We start from the raw sequence: 21,045 nt of genomic DNA, 5'->3' as shown, positions 1-21,045 counted from the left end.
ATATCATACCTACTGACTGAAATAAGAATCTATAAATCCATACTGATACAAAGAAATAAATATATAGGGGAGAAGAGAAAGCTCTTTCTTACAGAACACCAAGTAATAAATATAAAAGGAAGGAAGGAGTTAGAAAAATCATCAACAAATGCTAAAACTAGTGAGTGAAACATCTACTGAGGATAAGGAATAGGATATTTATAGTCTCAAAATATCTTCTTATGAATTACTTATTAATTACAAAGGGAAAATAAAAGTTTGAGGAATATTACAGATTAAAGGAGACTAAAGAAACATGAATAAATGCAATATTTAATCCTGAACTGGATCCTTGACCAGGAAAAAATGTTTATATAAAGGACGATATTGGGACACCTGATGAAATGTGAATATATACTGTTGCTTAGATAATAGTATTTTATCAATAAAATTCCTTATTTTGATATTGTACTGTGTTTACATAAGAAAATGTCCTTGTCTTTAGGAAATAATCACTGACAAAGGGGCATGATATCTCCACTTACTCAAAGGTTTAGGAAAAAAGGTAAACAAACAAAACAGAAGACTCCACAAGCCTAGCCCGAGTTGGGGATATAATACTCCTGTCTGGAGTCGAGGGAGGGAGGGAACATGGAGATATGTGTATAAAAAGAGATGATTCAACTTGGTGTACCCCCCAAAAATTATAAATAAATAAATAAAGTTAAAAAAAAAATGCTCCTGTCTGTGGCACCCCCCCATGCACTCCTATCTGTTCTTTTACCCACTGTGCCTCTCATTATTTATTTAGTTAATAGGGAAAAGCATAAGCTATAATAACATCAACCACTGATAATTTATAAAAACTAACAGATCATCGATCATGACCTACATGTTAGTGATAATTGGTGATCTTTCTCTAATAGCTAGACATCAGAGAAAAAGGTTCTCAGATTATTAAGAATGATTCCCAAGAAACACTATGAAGGTAAAGTCTAGGCATGGAAACATTTGGCGCCAAAAGGATTCATCACAATCCTAAATGAATCTGGCATGAAGTTAACACATTCATCTGTATCTATCTTCTGAGATGTGCTTTATGTGAAACATTTAATTAGTGGTGAAGCTTAAGAATAGAACGCTAAGTTTCATCAGAAAGCTTATATTATAATTGAATGGAATTTTAAGAAATCTTAATTCCAGAAGTCATAAGAATTTACTGACGTGGTGATGTGGATACAAATTATTTTTACCAGAGTCTCTACTATTCTCCTCAGATTCCTCCTCTTCATCATCATCGGAGTACTTTTTCTTTGGAGTCTTTCTCCGCAAACGTCTGCTTTGCCTCATTGGCCGGGAGGGATGTCGCCTTAGTCTTCGGCTACAGAAATCAGTGTCGCTGTCATCATTAGATGGTGGGTCTTCTTCACTTTCATCTGGGTTCTCATCAGATACAACAAACTCATCCTGAGATCTGCCCAAGAGAAACCAAATGAATTATGATGGGTATACTTAAACAGTGAACCCATTTTTGAGTTCTGAGTTCAAATTCTAACGAGTCCAGTGAATTATTAAGTAATGTTTAATGTAAAATATCTAGGTAATTACATCAATTTCCTTGTTTATAAAATGAAGGGATGTTTTGCCCCTACCCCTTTTTTTTAGAAGGAATTATGAAGATGAATTGATGCTGACTTTTGTACATAAACCATTGTAGCCTCTTGGGAAGTCCCCCACACACCTCAAATTCAATATGCCCAGAGGCTTCCTAGCTGGCACAGTGGTGAAGAATCCACCTGCCAATGCAGGGGACATGGGTTCAATCCCTGCTCCAGGAAGATCCCACATGCCGCGGAACAACTAAGCCTGTGTGCCACAGCTATTGAGCCTGCGCTTTAGAGCCCCTGAGCCACAACTACTGAGCCCATGTGCTGCAACTACTGAAGCCCATGCGCCTAGAGCCCATGCTCCACAACAAGAGAAGGCACGGCAATGAGGAGCTTGCACACCACAACGAAGAGTAGCCCCCACTCACCACAACTAAAAATAAGAAAGCCCGTGCACAGCAAAAGAGTAGCACAGACATATATATACTACCAACTGTAAAATAGACAGCCAGTGGGAAGTTGTTGTATAACAAAGGGAGTTCAACTCAAGGATGGAAGATGCCTTAGAGGACTGGGACGGGGAGGGTGGGGGGGACTTGGGGGAGGGGGGAGCAGAGGGAGGGAGGGAATATGGGGATATGTGTATAAAAACAATGACTGAACTTGGTGTACCCCCCCAAAATTAATAAATTAAAAAAAAAAAGAAAAAAGACCCAACACAGCCAATTAAATAAATAAATAAATTTATTAAAAAAAAAAAAATTCAATATGCCCCAAAGTGAACTCATTATTTCCTAAGCTACTCCTCTCTTCTGTTCCCTAGCCTGGTATTTGGTACTATCACCCATTCAGTAATTCAAAGCAGAAACTTGGTATTTATCCTTACTTTTTTCTCCCTTTTCATTTCTCACATTTAATCAATGACTAATTCCTCCCAAGTCTACCTCATGAAGATAATATCTCAAAACTGATATCACTTTTCAGTTCAGGCTCTTGTATCCCATCTAAACTACTATAGCAATTCCCCAAAGTCTCTTTAATCTCTACACTCATTTCCCCTCAATAAATCCTCCGAATGCATGCCAGGATGAATCTTTCTGAAACATAAACTTCATATTAGTTTGGTATTTAAGACCCTTCAGTGGGTTTTCATCATCTTCAGGAAAGAGTCCAAATCCTTATGCATGACAAACATAATACTCCATCATCTGGTTCCTTTTTATGTCTTGGCCACACCTCCAGCAGGGCACTCTCTGCTGCTTCCTCAGTGCTTCTTATCCTGACACACTAGGAGTTGCCTACATATTCTATGACGTTTTATGCCTGGCTGCCTTGGACAGGATTTCTCTGCTTTGAATACTTTTTTCCTTATGCTGCTTCTAACCTCAAATTCATCAGTCTGCCCAGTTCATTCTTCACATTTCAGATCAAGCTTTATTTCCATTCTGAGGCTTTCCTTGACCACCCTGGATCGATCTGGCCCTCCTCTGTACCCTGACTTATGTTTTAGTAGCAATCATGCAAAATGACTTTTTTGTGGTTTATATGTTTATTTCTTCCACTAACAATCTGAGAGGAGAAACTTTGTGGTATTCTTTCCATACCTGCTCTGCAGGGAAGCCTTTCATGATCTTCCATACTGAATTACTTGCCCTAACCCAACCCCTATGGGCCACCAGAGAATAGTTTCTAATTACTCGTACCTGTCCATTTTTCACATTTGACTGGGAACCTCTCATGGTCATGGCGGTAGAAGGTGGCACAGAGGTATGCCACAAATTAATGCTAACTGCAGTTCATGAAATTTAAATACAATGTTTAATATTAAACAAACAAGCACAGGGACTTCCCTGGTGGTCCAGTGGTTGACTCTGCACTCCCAATGCAGGAAGCCTGGGTTCCATCCCTGGATGGGGAACTAAGATCCCACACGCCAAAGAGAGCGGCCAAAATACCCACAAACCAACAAACAAAAACAAACAAACAAAAAGCATTAAACTTCATTTTAATTAGAAAGAACCAAAATCAGCATCACTGAATCTGTTCTAAGTATCCTGAAAATAGACTGTCTGTGTGCATGAAGAACAAAAGCCCCATCAGAGCAGGGCCAAGCTTGTCTGGTAGCACTGTTCAAGCCTGGATCTAGGGAATGCGATCTACTGACAGACCACGCACCCATCACTGATCTTGAATTCATCCTCACTCTCTTCTTCATCCAGGTTGCTGTCACTGTCCAGATCATTTAGTCGCCGGCGTTTCTTCCGACGAGCAGCAGCTGCCCTCTGGGGTCGTTTATTTTCTTTTCTTTCTTCATCCAAAATAGTAGAGATGTCTTTTCCACGGTGGCCTGTGATAGTGGAGATATCTTTTCCTCGACCAACTCCTGAGTCCAGGGGGAAGGGTGTAGGGGTGAGGGGAAGAGAGGGAGGGAGAGAGAGAGACAACTGTATGTTTATTAAAAGCTTCTCTTTAATATCTACAGATTGTCCTTAGCAGCTTTTCATTTGATTTATTTTCTTCCTACAGATACACAATTTTCTGACAACTTCAGCTGAGAGAACTCTCTTTTGTTTATCCTACAAAATAGAAGTTCACTATGTAGAGAACCTCCTTCTTCAAAAATTTTGATATGATTCACATACCATAATATTCACCCTTTTAAAGTGTATAATTCATAGGTTTTTAGTAAGGTCACAGAGTTGTGCAACCATCACCACTAATTCCAAAGCATTTTTATCACCCCAAAAAGAAACCTCATACCTATTAGCAGTCACTTAAGAATCTCTTCTTGAAAGTTTTCTTTTAGACATGGCTTTAGAAAGAGGCCAATCCTTTTTTTGTTTTTATTTAAACTGTGTTTGCAGGACAGAGAAGGTGAGAATTCAGCAGCAAAGATGTAAATAAGGCACACATGTCTGGAAAAGCTAGTCACTTCTTCAGTTTTACTACAAACAGCCTATTATTAATCCTTTCTAGAGCTTTCATAATAATCAAATGGAAATCACCATGTTCCACACTGGAGCACTTGTAATTCCTACACAGTTCTTTAATTAAATTATCTTCAAATTCTTCTATTTTAATGTCACCCATTAAAGACTATGAAATTAATAAATTGATTTTTAATTGAAAGCAATCCTTTAGATTCTAATTATCCATACTTTCTGTGACTTTGTAGCAGTAGTGATCTAAAAATGGAAAGACAATAGCAAAGTTTTTTGTTTAGAAGCCGAAGTAAATTTTTTATCTAAAGAGGAATATTTAATCTAGGGAGGATCATTTATGTTTCATATCAGATGATAAAATACTACTACTTTAAAAATACTTAGTAAGCTCTGAGTCTATACACTGACACTATGTCCACAGATTATTTTGAACCTCAGACAGTTAACATCAGTAGTGATTGTGATACATACTGAGGAGAATAAGAAAATACGCTTGCTCACTGCTCTAATCAGGGCATTTTAGTTAACCTATTGGCTGAGTTAGAAGAAGAGAGAATGATAAACACATACCTCCTCCATCAGCCTCTTTGATATCATCTTCTATAGCTTCATCAATTGCTTCATCAAACTCATCAAATCTAAAATACATACAACAATCACATTACGGCCTGCCCTGGCATATGGGTTAGGAGAATTGCCTCTGAAGTAAAAAATAATTGAAACTGCTCTCTACAGTTTATTTAATTACTTTATTTATTCTGGGGCTGTGGCACTTGGATTAGATCACCTCAGTCCTGTTAACCTCAATTTCTTTGGTGAAACAGAGTTTGTAAGTCAGTATCTAATTCTAAGTGGTTTTCATTTTCAAAGATCATCTATACCAGGCAGCAACAATATTTTTGTAAAGGGCCAGACAGTAAATATTTGTAGACTTTGCAGGCTAAGCTTTGTAGACTGTACAGTCTCTGTTGTAACTACTCAACTCTGCCATTGTAGTGCAAAATCAGCCACAGACAATATAAGTGAATGAATGCAGCTGTGTTCCAATATGACTTTATTTATAGACACTGTGATTTGAATTTCATGTAATTTTCCAATAATTTTCTCCTTCTGGTTCTTTTCTCAACCATTTATAGATGTAAAAACCACTCCTAGGTCACGTGTTATACACAAACCAGCAGTGAGCTGCATTGGGCCACAGGCCATAGTCTGCCAACTCGACTATACAAATCACATGACAAAGTAAATTGAACAAAATTAGTGTTCCAGAATTAACACTAAGTGTGAGGAGTATTATTGTTGTTATTATTAAAGATTATATTATTACTGAAATTCATATACAGATGGTCAGAATTTTAAAACTAGGTAAATGTACTTTTTCTCACAAGGGCTATTTCTGCCAACTTAAAGAAAAATACCAAGACTAGATGATTCCTAAGATTTATTCACATAGAAAACTCCTTTCACTTTAGAAATGAAGTGACCAAAAGATAAGGTGACTTGTTGAAGATTATGCTAAATACGGTAATTACTAGCCACATGTGGCTAATTAAAATAAAAAATGCTATTCCTCACTAGCCATATCTCAAGTGCTCAACAATGACATACGGCTACTGATTTCTATACTGGACAGCAAAGAAATAGAACATTTCCATAACCACAGTAAACTGGACAGCATTGGATTAAAGTTACACAGTGATTGTGGCTTCCCTGGTGGTGTCGTGGTTAAGAAACCGCCTGTCAATGCAGGGGACACGGGTTCAATCCCTGGCCCGGGAAAATCCCACATGCAGTGGAGCAACTAAGCCCGTGCGCCACAACTACTGAGCCTGCACTCCAGAGCCCACAAGCCACAACTACTGAGCCCACATGCCGCAACCACTTAAGCCTGAGTGCCGAGAGCCCGTGCACCACAATGAAGAGTAGCCCCCCTTTGGTGTACAGCAAAAACTGGCACAAGAATGTAAAGCAATTACATTCCAATAAAGAGCTTAAAAAAGAAATAAATAAAAAGCTTTCAAAGAAAAAAAAAAAGAGTAGTCCCCGATCATGGTATTTAGAGAAAAGCCCACCCACAGCAACGAAGACCCAATGCAGCCAATAAACAAACAAACAAACAAATAAATAAAGTTACACAGTAATTAATAACAGAGTTAAGACTAACAGCCAAATATTTTGCCTTTTAAGTTGAGAAATTCATTATAGCTATAGATTTCCTCTCTAGGAAAATATATATACCTACAAACATAAAATTTTACATGTAATTTCAGAGGATTCACGAGTTTCAGGTTAAGAACTCTTCTTCTACAAACATATTTGTAAATGCAACAGTTTACCTCCAATTTTTTTCATGATTATAAACAATGCTATGAAAAACATCGATAAAGCCAGCTATAAAGTTAATGGAAAACAGGATTTCTCCCAGGGACATGATGCTGCTGTAAAATGCCATAACAATTTATTTCTTTGAGCCACTACTACTTTCCTACCGAGACACTTTGTTTTCTAAATTCAGAGAAATTTTAATAGTAAGAATGAAACACCCACCCTTGCCTAGAGGATCTAAGTCACCTTTAACACAAATAAGCAGCCTTGATTTACATACCAGATACATACATACATACACATCCAGAGTCTGGATAAGGGGTTGGACACACCACTCCACGCTCTACTTTATTTTCACTGTTTTCAAGGAAATAGGACCCTGTGTCTACCATGCTGTCCAGATATGATACTGATCCTTTCACAGTCCTGCTTTGCTTTGAGCCTTACTCTTCATTTAAATTCCATCTAAACTCTGCCCTTCCTCAGTATCCTACCCTTTCTCAGTATTTTACCATAACTCCATATTTTCTTTTGTTTGGTGAGAGTCCCCTTGGTTCCACTGTGAGATTTTGCTGGATTATAGATCTGTTCCTGGTATCCTTGCTATAAATAAAACTGTTGGCTTAAAGGGCATACAAAATTTTCTTCAAGGGTTGTGGCTATTTATAATACAACCATGAAGTGAATTTTAACATTAAGATTTTTTTTCTAATATGGAAAAACAAAATTATTTTGTTCCTTAATTTTAATTTGAATACTGAGTAAAGGCAATATTTTTTTCATGTTTACTGGTCATTTTTACTTTTTCTTTTGCAAGTACTGGTTTGTTTCCTTTCCTCACGTTATTAGCCAGTATATTCATCTTTTCTGACTGATTTGTAAGAGCTTTTTATGTGTTAAAGATTTTAACATCTTTGTCATATGTTGCAATTATTTCTATCCAAATGTATCCCCCTCTCTCTTTTTTTGGCCACACCGTGGCATGCGAGATCTTGGTTCAACCAGGGGTCAAACTTGTGCCCCCTGCAGTGGAAGTGCTGAGTCTTAACCACTGAACCACCAAGGAAGTCCCCAAAGTGTATTTTCCCCTTTAACCTTTGCTTATTTTTTCAAGTTTTGAGACAGGAAAACTGACATATTGTTCTGCTATCATTACGGATATATGCCCATCACATCTCCAGTCAGCCCCCCTCCCAAATAAACAAACAAAAACAAATCGTGCTGTCTAGATCTGGTCTTCAAAACACATGGAAACAATGTTTTTTAAGGAACTGATTCCCTAACAAAAATGGCTTTTATCCTTGACTTCAGCAATGTCAATGTATGAAGTATGCAACAATCTTTGCAGACACCATGTGGAAAAACTATCTCCACCAAGAAGAAAACTATATACTCACTGTTATTTTAAAAATTCATAAGACATTCCTTTTGAATTTTAACTCCTTTACAAAATTTCTTTGCAAGCAAAGATTTTCTTTTGTAAATGCTTTTGTCTGAGTCTTTCTTAATTTTATATAATCTTTTTTTTTTTTTTTTGGCACACGGGCTTAGTTGCTCCGCGGCATGTGGGATCTTCCTGGAGCTGGGATCGAACCCGTGACCTTTGCATTGGCAGGCGGATTCTTAACCACTGCGCCACCTAGGAAACCCAATTTTATATAATCTAATACCCTTTTCACTATTGTTTCTGTGTTTGGTGTTATGCTTAATAGTTGCTCCTTATATAAGAATATATATCTTCCTAGTACCCTTTTGGGAACTAGGCAGGGTGTAAATAAATAAATCACATAATATATTTTATGCTAAAAAACATAGTTCATATTACTGTTATATAATTTTAAGCTGAAGGGATCATCTGGGTTAGTTCACCATCATAGGCGGGGCAACCAAGACCCAGGGAAATGGACCAACCACTCAAAGATACAGAGCTAGGGACTTCCTTGGTGGTGCAGTGGTTAAGAATCTGCCTGTCAATCCAGGGAACACAGGTTTGATCCCTGGTCTGCGAAGATCCCACATCCCTCAGGGCAACTAAGTCCATGTGCCACAACTACTGAGCCCATGTGCCTAGAGCCTGTGCTCTGCAACAAGCCACTGAAATGAGAAGCCCACACACTGCAATGAAGAGCAGCCCCTGCTCACCACAACTAGAGAAAGCCTGTGCACAGCAGCAAAGACCCAACACAGCCCCCTACCCCCCCACCCCCACAAAAAAGATACATGGCTAATTAGTGGTATGGTGAGGACTATAATCTTAAATCTTCTGGCCCCTAATCCAACTCTCCTTCTGGTCAACTTTGATGTCATCCTCTGTTAGGAGCAATAAGAATCTGATAAACAATTATTAAATGATAGCAGTGATGAAATTCTTTTTTGGGGGGAGGGTTTTTTTTCCTGTGTTGATATATTAAGTGTTTCAGATTTTATCCTCACAACATTCCCATTACACGCTATGTACAAAATAAAGTCTAGGTGTATTTAGAGCTTAAATATGAAGAATAAAACTTAAAAAAATTATAAAGCACATAGAAGACTATTAAATCTCTTTGAAAAGTACTAAGAAGCAGGACTTCCTAGGTGGCGCTGCGGTTAAGAATCCGCCTGCCAATGCAGGGGACACAGGTTCAATCCCTGCCCCAGGAAGATACTACATGCCGTGGAGCAGCTAAGTCTGTGTGCCACAACTACTGAGCCTGCGATCTAGAACCTGTGAGCCACAACTATTGAGCCCATGTGCTGCAACTACTGAAGCCCACGCGCCTAGAGCCCAAGCTCTGCAACAAGAGAAGCCACAGCAATGAGGAGTACACACACTACAATGAAGAGTAGCCTCCACTCGCCACAACTAGAGAAAGCCCATGTGCAGCAACAAAGACCCAACACAGCTAATAAAAAATTAATTAATTAATTAATTTAAAAAAGTACTAAGCAGCAGAAGGAATAAAGAAAAAGTGACAGGCTTCCCTTGTGGTGCAGTGGTTAAAATCTGGTGTCAATGCAGGGGACACGGGTTCGAGCCCTGGTCTGGGAAGATCCCACATGCCTCGGGGCAGCTAAGCCCATGCGCCACAACTACTGTAACTGCGCTTCAGAGCCCAAGAGCCACAACTGTTGAGCCCACACTGCAACTACTGAAGCCCGTGTACCTAGAACCTGTGCTCTGCAACAGGAGAAGCCACTGCAATAAGAAGCCCGAGCACTGAAATGGAGAGTAGCCCCTGCGCTCTGCAACTACAGAATGCCTGTGTGCAGCAACGAAGACCCAATGCAAAAAAAAAAAAGTGACAAGAGACATACAAATGCCCAACAAGCGTATGAAAAGATGCTCAATATCACCAACCATCAAGGACATACAAATCAAAATCATGAGACATCACCTCACATCTGCTAGGATGGCCACCATGAAAAATCAAAAGCCAACAAGTGGTGGCAAGGATGTGGAGAACCCACAAACCCTGTACACTATTGGTGGGAATGCAAAATGGTGCAGCCACCATGGAAAACAGCATGGAGGTTCCTCAAAAAACCAAAAATAGAACTACCATATGATCTAGCAATTTCACTTCTGGGTATATACCCAAGATGAAATGATAATAAAAACAAATCTCTGCTCCCTTTAAAAACCACAGTTACATCAGGATTGAAAGACAATATGGTTCTCCTATAATGCTTGTTCTGATAATGTAAATTTATTCCAACATAACTGATACATTAGGAAATAATTCAAGCATAACATGTATTTCATACTTGCTTATATATAATTTTCTTCATGAGAAACACTAGGTAAATGCAGAAAACTGCACCAGCTGCATCGCAATATACAAAACAAACAATGTGCATACACCTTACACCTGGCTGATTTCAAATAACCTTCCTCTACCACTACACAATAATTTACAAACTGCAACTCTCCTCACAATCACTTTCATAGACAAGCTTCAGGGCTTTTTTCAACATAAAATGTCATGTTTATTGTGGTATTTATGTTATTTCTTAACCACTTAACGTGTCAAATGGTATTACCATTTTTATCATTTTTTTTTTAATGTGTCACTAATGAAGGTTTTGAGTGTGTGACCCTAACTCCATATTTCCTGTAATTCCTATGGTTTTTATTGTGTGATTTCGCACACAACAGCAATTTTTAGGAATGCATTTGTTGTGCTATAGTAGAATTGACTTTAATACTTGCACTTTCCATTTGTAGGTTCTGACTTCACTAGTTATAATGATTTTATTAAAAAAAGGTACTTTTTCAAAGTTTTTTTTTAAAGAATAAGATGGACATATTCCCATAAATATTAAGGATTTTACTCTTACTGATCCTACTGCATTTTATTTTATTTATAACATCTTATGGAAAAACCTGAACGAACTTTTTGGCTAACCCAATATAAAGTTTTAATAATAACAACAGAAATTATACAAGGGGAACTCTTTCATGATCACTGACAAAAGTTTATAAACAGGAAACAAATTCAAAGTTCTATAAAATCAGCTGTGTTTTTCATCTCCAATTATTCAAGTTAAAAGACTGTTTTGGTGTTGTCTAACAATGGCCTAAAATAATTAAAATATTATTATTTATTATTTGATTGAGACAGGGTGGTTTAGTGGAAAGTACACTAGATGAGCAAACAATTAGAAGATAAGGTTTTAGTCTAGGTTTAGCTACTAACAAAGACCATGGAAAAATCTCTCTCTCTGTTATTTCTGGTGGCAGATGGTAAACCAGATTACACTTATTGAGTCTCTCAATAGGCACTGATAGAGCACTAGGCTAGCTGTAAGGAACAAAGAGATCCATAACACAGACATGGTACTTACCTTCATGTTGACAGTACAGGCAGGAGAGCAATATTAATCAAAAAATTAAAATCACAATCGTTTCAACTATAAAAGTACTTTCAAGGAGAAGAACTAGTTGCTATGAAGACATATAATAGAGGGATTTGATTAAGAGAAAGTTGTTAACAAAATAAAAAATAGGAGGAAAATTCTAGGCAGAGTAAACAGTCTATACAAAGGGACTGAAAGAAGAATCGTGCCTAACCTGAGAGAGTAAGGGGAAAATGTGAATGAGGTGAAGCTGAAAAGCTAAGTGCAGGGCAGGCTATGCAGTGCCTGTGGGCCTTGTTAAAAGGCATGGGTCCTTATCCCCAGAGCTATAGAAATCAGACAAAGTATGTTAAACAGAAGAGGATAACATGAGCAAATTTACATTTGGAAAAGATGATATTGGCTGCTCTAAAATTCTATGATTCTAAAGACAGTAAGTAAGAAATATATATACAACTTCTAATCATCATTATAATGGGAAAAGCATATACTTTGGGGTCAGGTTGTTTTAAAAACATTTTCCACTCTTTCATTTTTACAGATTTCATACCTATAACTTATACATTTCCGTGTTCTTGTTGACCTCCTTTCAAGTAAGTTTGCTTTGGATTTTTTTGAATCTTTTTTCTTTTCTTCATGATCTTCGGAAAAATCTGGCTCCTGGTTTAAAAATATGATAATAAATATATAGATTATTAGTCACAACAGAACAAAGCTCCTTGGAATTAATAGCTTTCTAATGTCCATCTAGGCAGCACATGTGAAAGGTTCAAAAAAGGTGAAATGATCCCCCCAAAACTGAATAAACACGGCAACATTAAGTAGAGAGATTAAAAAGAATATTGGTGATCAAAGGATGAAAACACTTCTGTATTAAACTTATGCTTTTGTGAGTTTATAATTACCTCTTTTAAAACAATCATGATGAAATCTATCCACCGATAATGAAATTTAACACACATAAAATATTCAACAGATATGCTGAAAAAATGAAATAATGGGTTCAGAAGAAAGGGGCACGGTGCTCCAGAAAAATAACTAACCAAGACAGGTTATTTCAGTGTGTGATTTAATTAAGCCTGAATGAAACTGCATATGAAACTAAGAAAATTTCTTCATTTCAAATGAAACTCATGTTACATATACGTTCACTCATGATATAGCCTTCCTAATTATAAATTAGATTAATACATGCAAAATAATGGTATCCCATCAAAGAAACCAAACTGTAAGAACACAAATTGAAGTTTCTGATAATCCAAAGCAGAGAATTAAAAATCAAATTTCCCTGAACTATGTTTTAGTCACTTCACATAAACAGCACATAAAGAAGTTAAAACCAAATTACCCAATTTAGGGTAAAAAAAATAGAACATAAACCTCATAGGGGTGAGCTTTAAACCTGGTTCGGATGTCATATTATATTCTGGGGCTATCTGCATACACATAATTTCAATCATGAGGGAAATGGGTGATTTCTTTAAGGTGCTAAATTTTCATTTTTAATAAAATTAGGTATACTATATATTTAAAACCACTCATATTACATAAAGTGAGTTAAATTTTAGAACAATTTTGGCAGTCTCCTCTTTAAAAATATTATAAACCAGAAACTTACTTGTGGAGGAATAATGTTTTCAATACTGATACCCACATACACCAAGCGTTCTTTCCTTTAAGTAAAAAACAAAAAAGCATACAAAGTGAGATTTGCTAAAAATGAAATTGTTATGACAACATTACTAACACAGATAATACTAAAATTATGCTTTCATGCTAACAGCAGAAGCTAGGTCACAGACATGTTAGTTATTATCCATGAAACTTATCATATTGGTATCTGTGGCAGTCATAAAACTTCCTAAAAGTATGAAAATTTTAGCTTTAGAAGTGACTTATATCAGGTAAAATAAAACCTGTAAGTGAAATAGACAAGGAAATTTGATGAAAAGAGTCATTGCTGTGATTCACTGATGACGTGATTAGATGGAACGCCAACTGTGACTGGACAAACTGGATCTTTGTTATGCTGGGAGTTCTCAGTAATATTGTATGTGAATGATTCTAAGACTTCTTGTTTGCAGAGAAGAAAAGCAGCAATAGAGCCATACACCTCTGCACTCTAGGATGCTTACAACAAAGATATCTTCAGAGCCAGTTAGGACTTCTCCAGGAAATGTGGATTTATGAACACTAATGACACCTCCAGAGTTTCATTTCAAAGAAACCTTTGTTGATTTCAATTCAACAAATTTTACACAGCAAATTGCTATATACAACAGTAGCTTTTTCTGGTTCTCCTAAAGTTAATTCAATTCACCGAGGACAACTGAGTTCTTACACAACATGCCAGTGTATGTTCAACTAAACAGAAATAGTAACCACTCTTCCTCCCTTTATTTGTGATGTCCCATATAGGACATTAATGATCCAGTTGTGTGCGTCCTTTAGAACACAGCCTTTACTGCCTTATAAACCCTGGGGACTGCTAACAAGAATTTTATAGTCTTTTTAGAGATGGGTTATGAAGCTATTAAATAAAAACTGGCATGTAGGAAAATAATAGTTATTTTAATCAAAACCAGTTTAAAAAAATTACACAGTTAATGAACTATAAAAATTAGGAAAGGAAGAACAGCACTAGTTGAGATTAATAATGAAGGCTACATGGATAATTCAAAACTTCAACTCTTATAAAATATGTTTGACATGTCTCTCTTCACATTAACCAACTTTATTGTGATATCGGTTTCCTCTTTTATACCTCAGAAGCTCTATTTTCACTTGACCATTATTCCTCTTCTCAACTCAATGGAAAAAACACTTAGTCATCTGCCATGTTAGGTCTTGCTTCGTGTCAGGCTTGGAAAGCGAAAGGTGAATGAGACACGGTTCTTGCCCTCACAATTATTTAACAACTTACTATAGTCCATTATGAACAGGTATAATGGAAACATGAAAAAGAAATACATTTTGTCTGAAGAGCTGAGAAATTTGCAAAGGCTTTAAATAGGTGTTAATATCTGAGTAAGATCTTGAAGTTAGGTATGATCTCTCATCAAAGCCTTCTCTTGCTCAGTAATCTTATGGAAAGTTACATCTTCCATTCTATTGAACCACCTAGCTCAATGCTCATATTGGGTCCAGACCTTATTATTACCAATAACAACACCCCTTCTAAAATTTCAATTTCAAGGAACCTGTTCTCTGACTTCTACTGACTCACTTTCCAGCTCACTCCCACTGGTACCCTGACTTCAACAATTCCCTGACTCCAGTGGGATCTCTAGCCATTGGCCCTAGCCTCTTTTCGCTGTCTGGCACTCCCTTTGTGTCTTTACTTTTACCCCCTTACCTGGCTTAGACTCCATGGTCCATCATTATAAATACTCCTTTGCATACACTTTCAAATTCCTTGTCTCTTTCTCTCCTTCCCTCTGTTATATTACCTGGAAAATTCCAACCCTGATTAAATCCAACTCTCTGCTAGCAAAACACTAGTAACAGTACTCTGGAAGTACAGAGCTATTTGAATTCCCAATAATTTCTGGCACCAAGTCCTAGAGGGGACGTTTACAAATCAGCTGACTGGCCTTCTGAAACATCAGATTTCACAGAGCATCACAGCTCCATCTCTATAGACAGTTGCTGGCTAGTTACTAATTACTCATTGACACATCCTTCTTTTCCACTGTACTACAGAGTGACATATTATATACCTTATGTTGATTACACGGCCTGGCATAAAGTAGGTGCTCAATAATGTTCATTAAATGTTGACTAAAAGCATGAACAAGGGGAAAGATGCTCTAGTACTATGACACAGAGAGTAAGCAGGGCTTTAAGTTGTTAGGATGAATGTTAGAGAAATTATTTCACAGATTTGAAACAGGATTAATAAAAATGCTCACTTTTAAAAAGAGATGAAGTCACCCGGAATTTACAGTTAATATATTATTTACTTTAGAAACAGTATTGCTATTTAGAGTTCCTAATACATACATATATTAGGAGTTATAAATAATGAAAGCTTTGTTAACCAGATTTTCAGGGAGAATTAACAAACAACAGTAACAGCTCAGTTACCTTGCCTTGTCAGAATGGTCTCTCATATAGGATATAGTGTGTAATCTAAAGGCACAATTACAGATGTCCTCTTAAAGGATGACATTTAAGAAAAGAGGATTACCAAGGATAGAAGAGAAAGTGGATGAACCAGTAAAAGGGAGACCAATAGTATAAACAAATGTTGTGGCATATTTTAACATACATTTCTAAAATTTAATGTATTTCTTAACTGCAGCAGCATATCCTAAAGTGAGGCAAGAGTAAAATAAATGTTCACCACTCTTTCTACATATAAAACGTACAAGCATCACAGGCCTCCAAAGAACAAACAGCTTTAATGTGAGTATGAGACAAATTCTTAGTGGTTTACATTCTTGGCTTTTAGAGAGAATCCATTTTCTTCCAAGTCCTTAAAGGGTGAGCCTATTAGCTATCTACCCTGCTAAGTCAGATCAGCTTCAGGACACGAGAAAGCTGCTCATTTCTCAGAAGGGCAGGCAGATTTCAGGAAGACTGAATTTCATTTTTAATTATTATTTAATCTGAAGCATCTGTCGTCAGATCTTTTCCAGTGTCAAAAATTAAGACAGGAGCAATTCGCACATCAAAACAGCCCTAATAACTGCATATAAGGCTATTAGTCAGAGTTCCTAAATATTTAGACAACTGATTTAAAAAAACTAAGCACTGGGACTTTCCTGGTGGTAGAGTGGAAAAGAATAAGCCTTCCAATCCAGGGGACGCAGATTTGATCTCTGGTAGGGGAACTAAGATCCCACATGCCGCAGTGGGGGCAACTAAGCCTGCATGCCTCGACTAGAGTGCCTGCGTGTTGCAAACTACAGAGCCCATGCACTCCGGAGCACACAGGCCACAACTACAGAGCCCACGAGCTCTGGAGCCTGCATGCCACAACTATAAAAGAGAAAACCCGCATGCCACAACTGGAGAGAAGCCTGTGCGCTGCAATGAAAAGACCCCACACACTGCAATGAAAGGCCCCACGTGCCTCAACAAAGATCCCACGTGCCACAACTAAGACCAAAGCAGCCAAAAAAATAAAATATGTGCAGATATTTAAAAAACAAACAAAAACAAAACACAAAGCAAATCCTAAGTACTACTTTTATCTCCTAGTGAATTTTAGAGATAAACTTTGGCTTTAAACTAAGCTGCATCGGGACTTCCTTGGTGGCACAGTAGTTAAGAATCCGCCTGTCAATGCAGGGGACACGGCTTCGATCCCTGGGCCGGGAAAATCCCACATGCCATGGAGCAACTAAGCCCGTGTGCTACAACTACTGTGTGCCTGCTGCGACTACTGAGCTACATGCTGCAACTACTGAAGCCCGAGTGCCTGGAGCCTGTGCTCCACAACAAGAGAAGCCAATGCAATGAGAAGCCTGAGCACCACAACAAAGGGTAGCCCCCCCAACTCCTCTGCTTACTGCAACTAGAGAAAGCCCAGTGCAGCAATAAAGACCCAAGGCAGCCAAAAACCCAAAAAACAAAACACAAAAAAAACCAAACCACCAAAAAACTAAGCAGCATCCACTATGAGCCAGAGACACCTCAAATTGAGCAGTAAAGAAAAAACAGGATCCAGAGGCTGGACCCATTTTTAAGGTTCACCTTTGCAGAGTAAAGTGTGTGGATTATGGAATGAGCAGACTGTCTCAAGGCAAACTAAATTTTTGAGGGGAATATTATGTGATAGCAGGTAAAAATTAAAGTAGCAGCAAATGAAGGACCAATCAGGAGACACTGCTTAGATGTTTCTCATACTATGTACACATGGGCATCAAATCCTACTGATTAATCCTCTGAAAATTCTCTTCAACCTCTCCACCTCATTATCATCACCACTGCTCTAGTTAGGCCTCACTGGCTCTCACAGACTTTATTCCAAAGGCCTCAACTCTAATTCCTTCTTCCTACTGTTACCAGGGCATTTTTCCTGAAATAAAACTCTATGCATATCCCTCATGTGATGGCTCCCCCACTGACTCTAAGAGAATAATTCAAATTTCCTAGCCAGTTATGCAAAGCTGTTCACAATATGGCCTTGGTTTCCTTTATAGCTGCATCCCCCACCACTCTTTTACTCTCACATTTATACTGTCTTTGCTTGTATCATGCTCTTTGCCTGAAATATTCTTTCTCTCCATGTCCACCTATATAACCCCTAGTTATCTTCCAAGGACTTTCCTGATAACCCCAACCCCAGGAGAACTGAAGTGCTGCTCCACAATGTTCTAATATTGCTCTAAATATACCTTGATTGGTCTACTTTACTGAATCACTGGTCCATACGCCTGCATCCTCTGGTAGAAGGTGAATTCTAGGTAAGCAAGAGCTTTGTCTTATTTTTTCTCTTCAGTTTGGAGAATTGTAGGAATGAACGAATGTTTACCAACAGACTAATCAACAAAGCTCTATATAAATATAATACAAACTTACTGTCTTGATTTTGAGCCCCTTTTAAAGATTAAGCTCAACTCCAATCTTACCTCCTCCAAGAAGCCTTCTTCAACTGCTTTAGACCACACTGCAGTGGCACATTGAAAAGGGAAGGCATTCCTTACAGTCAGTAGGACACAGTTCAGCATTTAAATGCTTTATATTTCACCAGTGTTAATTCTGCCCACCCAAAGATGTGACATGGGTAACTAAACTGTAGACCAGTTCTTACAGTTTTCTTGTACTTCCTACATACTTAGGTAAATACCCTCCACAATACTTGGGCCAATACTTATTCAGAGTAGGTTCTGATAAATATTTTAGATCAGGGGTTGGCAAACTTTTCCTGTAAAAGGACAGAAAATAAATTAGGCTTGGGTAATAAGGTCTCTGTTGCAATTACTCAACTCTGCTACTGTAGCACAAAAGCAGTCACAAACAACATATAAACAAATAAGCATGGCTATGTTCCAATAAAACTTTATTTACAGACAATAAAATTTGAATATACAACTTTCATGTGCCATGAAATAATTTTTGTTTTGATTTTTTTCTAATCATTCAAAAAAGAAAAAACCATTTTTAGCTGGAAATACAAAAACAAGAAGTGGGCCAGGTTTGGCCCACAGGTAAGAGTTTGCCAGTCCCCACTTTGGACAGACACATTCGTCTATACTGGAAGACAATTCTGATGTCAAATTTCCAAGTAAAACATTAACACACATATCACAATACCTGCGTTCAGCACGCTCCTTCTTCTTTAAGGCAACATCCAAATCCTGCAATTGTTCCTCTAATTTTTCACATAGTAGTTTCTGAAAAAATAGATTAGTGTCATTTTATACACCTTTTGACAATCATTTATCTTTTGCCTGTTAGCTACAGATACAATGCTATGAGAGCTGATAAGGGGCCACATAGTGAACACTGAAATGTTCCTTGGATTTAATTAAATAAATGCCACTTCATTTCATCCACTGAACTGAAGACAAGTAGGGTATCTTTGAAGTAATACATGTATTAAAAAACTAGTTTTGCCAAGAAACCTATTCTAGGCCTATCTTGCTGGTAGTAATCAATGTTTAAAATAGCATTTGGGTCAGTGTATATACATGACAGTGATTAAAAATATTTTTATTTTATTTTTTTTATTTTGGCACACGGGCTTAGTTGCTCCGTGGCATGTGGGATCTTCCTGGAGCTGGGATTGAACCCGTGACCTCTGCATTGTCAGGCGGATTCTTAACCACTGTGCCACCTAGGAAGCCCAATTAAAAATATTTTTAAATCCTAGGACTTCCTAGGTGGCCCAGTGGTTAAGAATCCGCCTGCCAATGCAGGGGACGTGGATTCGAGCCCTGCTCTGCGAGGATTTCACATGCCGCGGAGCAACTAAGCCCGTGCGCCACAGCTATTGAGCCTGTGCTCTAGAGCCCGTGAGCCACAACTATTGAAGCCCATGTGCCTAGGGCCCGTGCTCCACAATGAAGAGTAGCCCCTGCTCACAGCAACTAGAAAAAGCCCGTGTGCAGCAACGAAGACCCAACGCAGCCAATAAATAAATAAATATAAATAAATTTATTAAAAAAATATTTTTAAATTTTAAGACATTTTTAACGGACAAGGTTATATGTACAATAAAATATAATGGGGCCAATCACTGTTTTTTAAAAAGAGCATGGAAAAAAATTTACAAAACCATGCCACATGGTTATTGGGTCATAACAGAGCTGAAGAATATAATTGCTAAAGTAATGGTAAGCCAAAAAATTCCACTTCACTAAGAAATGCAATAAAAGCCATCATTTTTTTTTTTTTTTTGGCTCTGCCGTGCAGCTTGCAGCATCTTAGTTCCCTGATCAAGGATTGAACCCGTACCCCTGCAGTGGAAGCGTGGAGTCCTAACCACTGGACCACCAAGGAAATCCCAAGGCCTCATTTTTAATGCAAAATGAGACTGGGCTTGTGACAGAAGGGACCTCTTGGAAGCAAAAAAATATCCAGTTCTTTTGGTTTTAAAGGAAATCTACCTGAATCAAGATATAAGAGAAATAGAATACATGTTTCTATTCATAGTACCATCATAATGGTGCATAATTCACAATATCACTGATAAAACTGACAAAAAGGCGGTAGCCAGAAGTGAAAAAGAGGATTAAACAAAGGGATAAACAAAAGGAAGAAACTTATTTCTTCCCTTGTATACTACCTTAATTTGGGGGGTTTCTGTGCCTTTAACAAATGTGAGAAAAAATAAACCAGAGACTATTATAATTTTAATAAAAAACAGAGGTCTTCTGAGAATTGCTTTGGAAAAAAAAAATAAAGGGAAGACCTAAAAGATACTAATAAAAGGTAGTTTTTAACCAACAGTCTCTAATTTCACAGAAATTTAAACGAGATAAACAATATCTACAAATCGAAGATTAAAATGTTTAGTGGCTGTCAAGAAATACTATTAACTTAAATATAAAATCAAAGACTGGAAAAACAGAACTGTGCTGGGTCATCATACATGTTGGCAAGGGGGGCAGAACCATTCTCCATCTGGGATGATCATGAGAGGAGGGCGAAGGCAGGCAGTGTGGTATCCACTGTCACAAGAGTCGCACAGGAGAATCTGAAATAAACCACAGATTAATGTCAACTTTATGACTAATATTCAACGACTCAAGTTAAAAGAAGGTTATTTCTATACTTCTTAGCATAAAACTAAAAATATACTATACTATACTCTTTATCTGCATAAAGTATAATAATAAAAAAGCTCTGATAATTGTCCCCCACCCCCACCCCCACAACTTCACTGTACGGCTTATGGAATC

The 21,045-nt window shown here is 37.6% G+C and overlaps 1 protein-coding gene across 4 annotated transcripts in view; it reads right to left on the bottom strand.

Moving 5' to 3' along the window:
* RSF1 (remodeling and spacing factor 1) overlaps nucleotides 1-21,045 on the bottom strand; it is a 188,509-nt gene that overhangs the window by 20,162 nt on the left and 147,302 nt on the right. For all 4 annotated transcript variants that reach the window (XM_057748974.1, XM_057748972.1, XM_057748975.1 and 1 more), the window contains exons 8-14: nucleotides 20,736-20,840; nucleotides 18,956-19,035; nucleotides 13,311-13,365; nucleotides 12,243-12,352; nucleotides 5,099-5,166; nucleotides 3,762-3,969; nucleotides 1,233-1,453 (exon numbers count right to left, since the gene is read on the bottom strand). In XM_057748974.1, the coding sequence (XP_057604957.1) occupies nucleotides 1,233-1,453; nucleotides 3,762-3,969; nucleotides 5,099-5,166; nucleotides 12,243-12,352; nucleotides 13,311-13,365; nucleotides 18,956-19,035; nucleotides 20,736-20,840 (847 nt within the window). The remainder of the gene's footprint in view (nucleotides 1-1,232; nucleotides 1,454-3,761; nucleotides 3,970-5,098; nucleotides 5,167-12,242; nucleotides 12,353-13,310; nucleotides 13,366-18,955; nucleotides 19,036-20,735; nucleotides 20,841-21,045) is intronic.

This window comes from Hippopotamus amphibius, chromosome 9 (assembly GCF_030028045.1).
Source record: "Hippopotamus amphibius kiboko isolate mHipAmp2 chromosome 9, mHipAmp2.hap2, whole genome shotgun sequence".
NCBI lineage: Eukaryota > Metazoa > Chordata > Mammalia > Artiodactyla > Hippopotamidae > Hippopotamus > Hippopotamus amphibius.
Note: the sequence above shows the minus strand (reverse complement) of the source record. Positions and strands in the feature narration are given on the sequence as shown.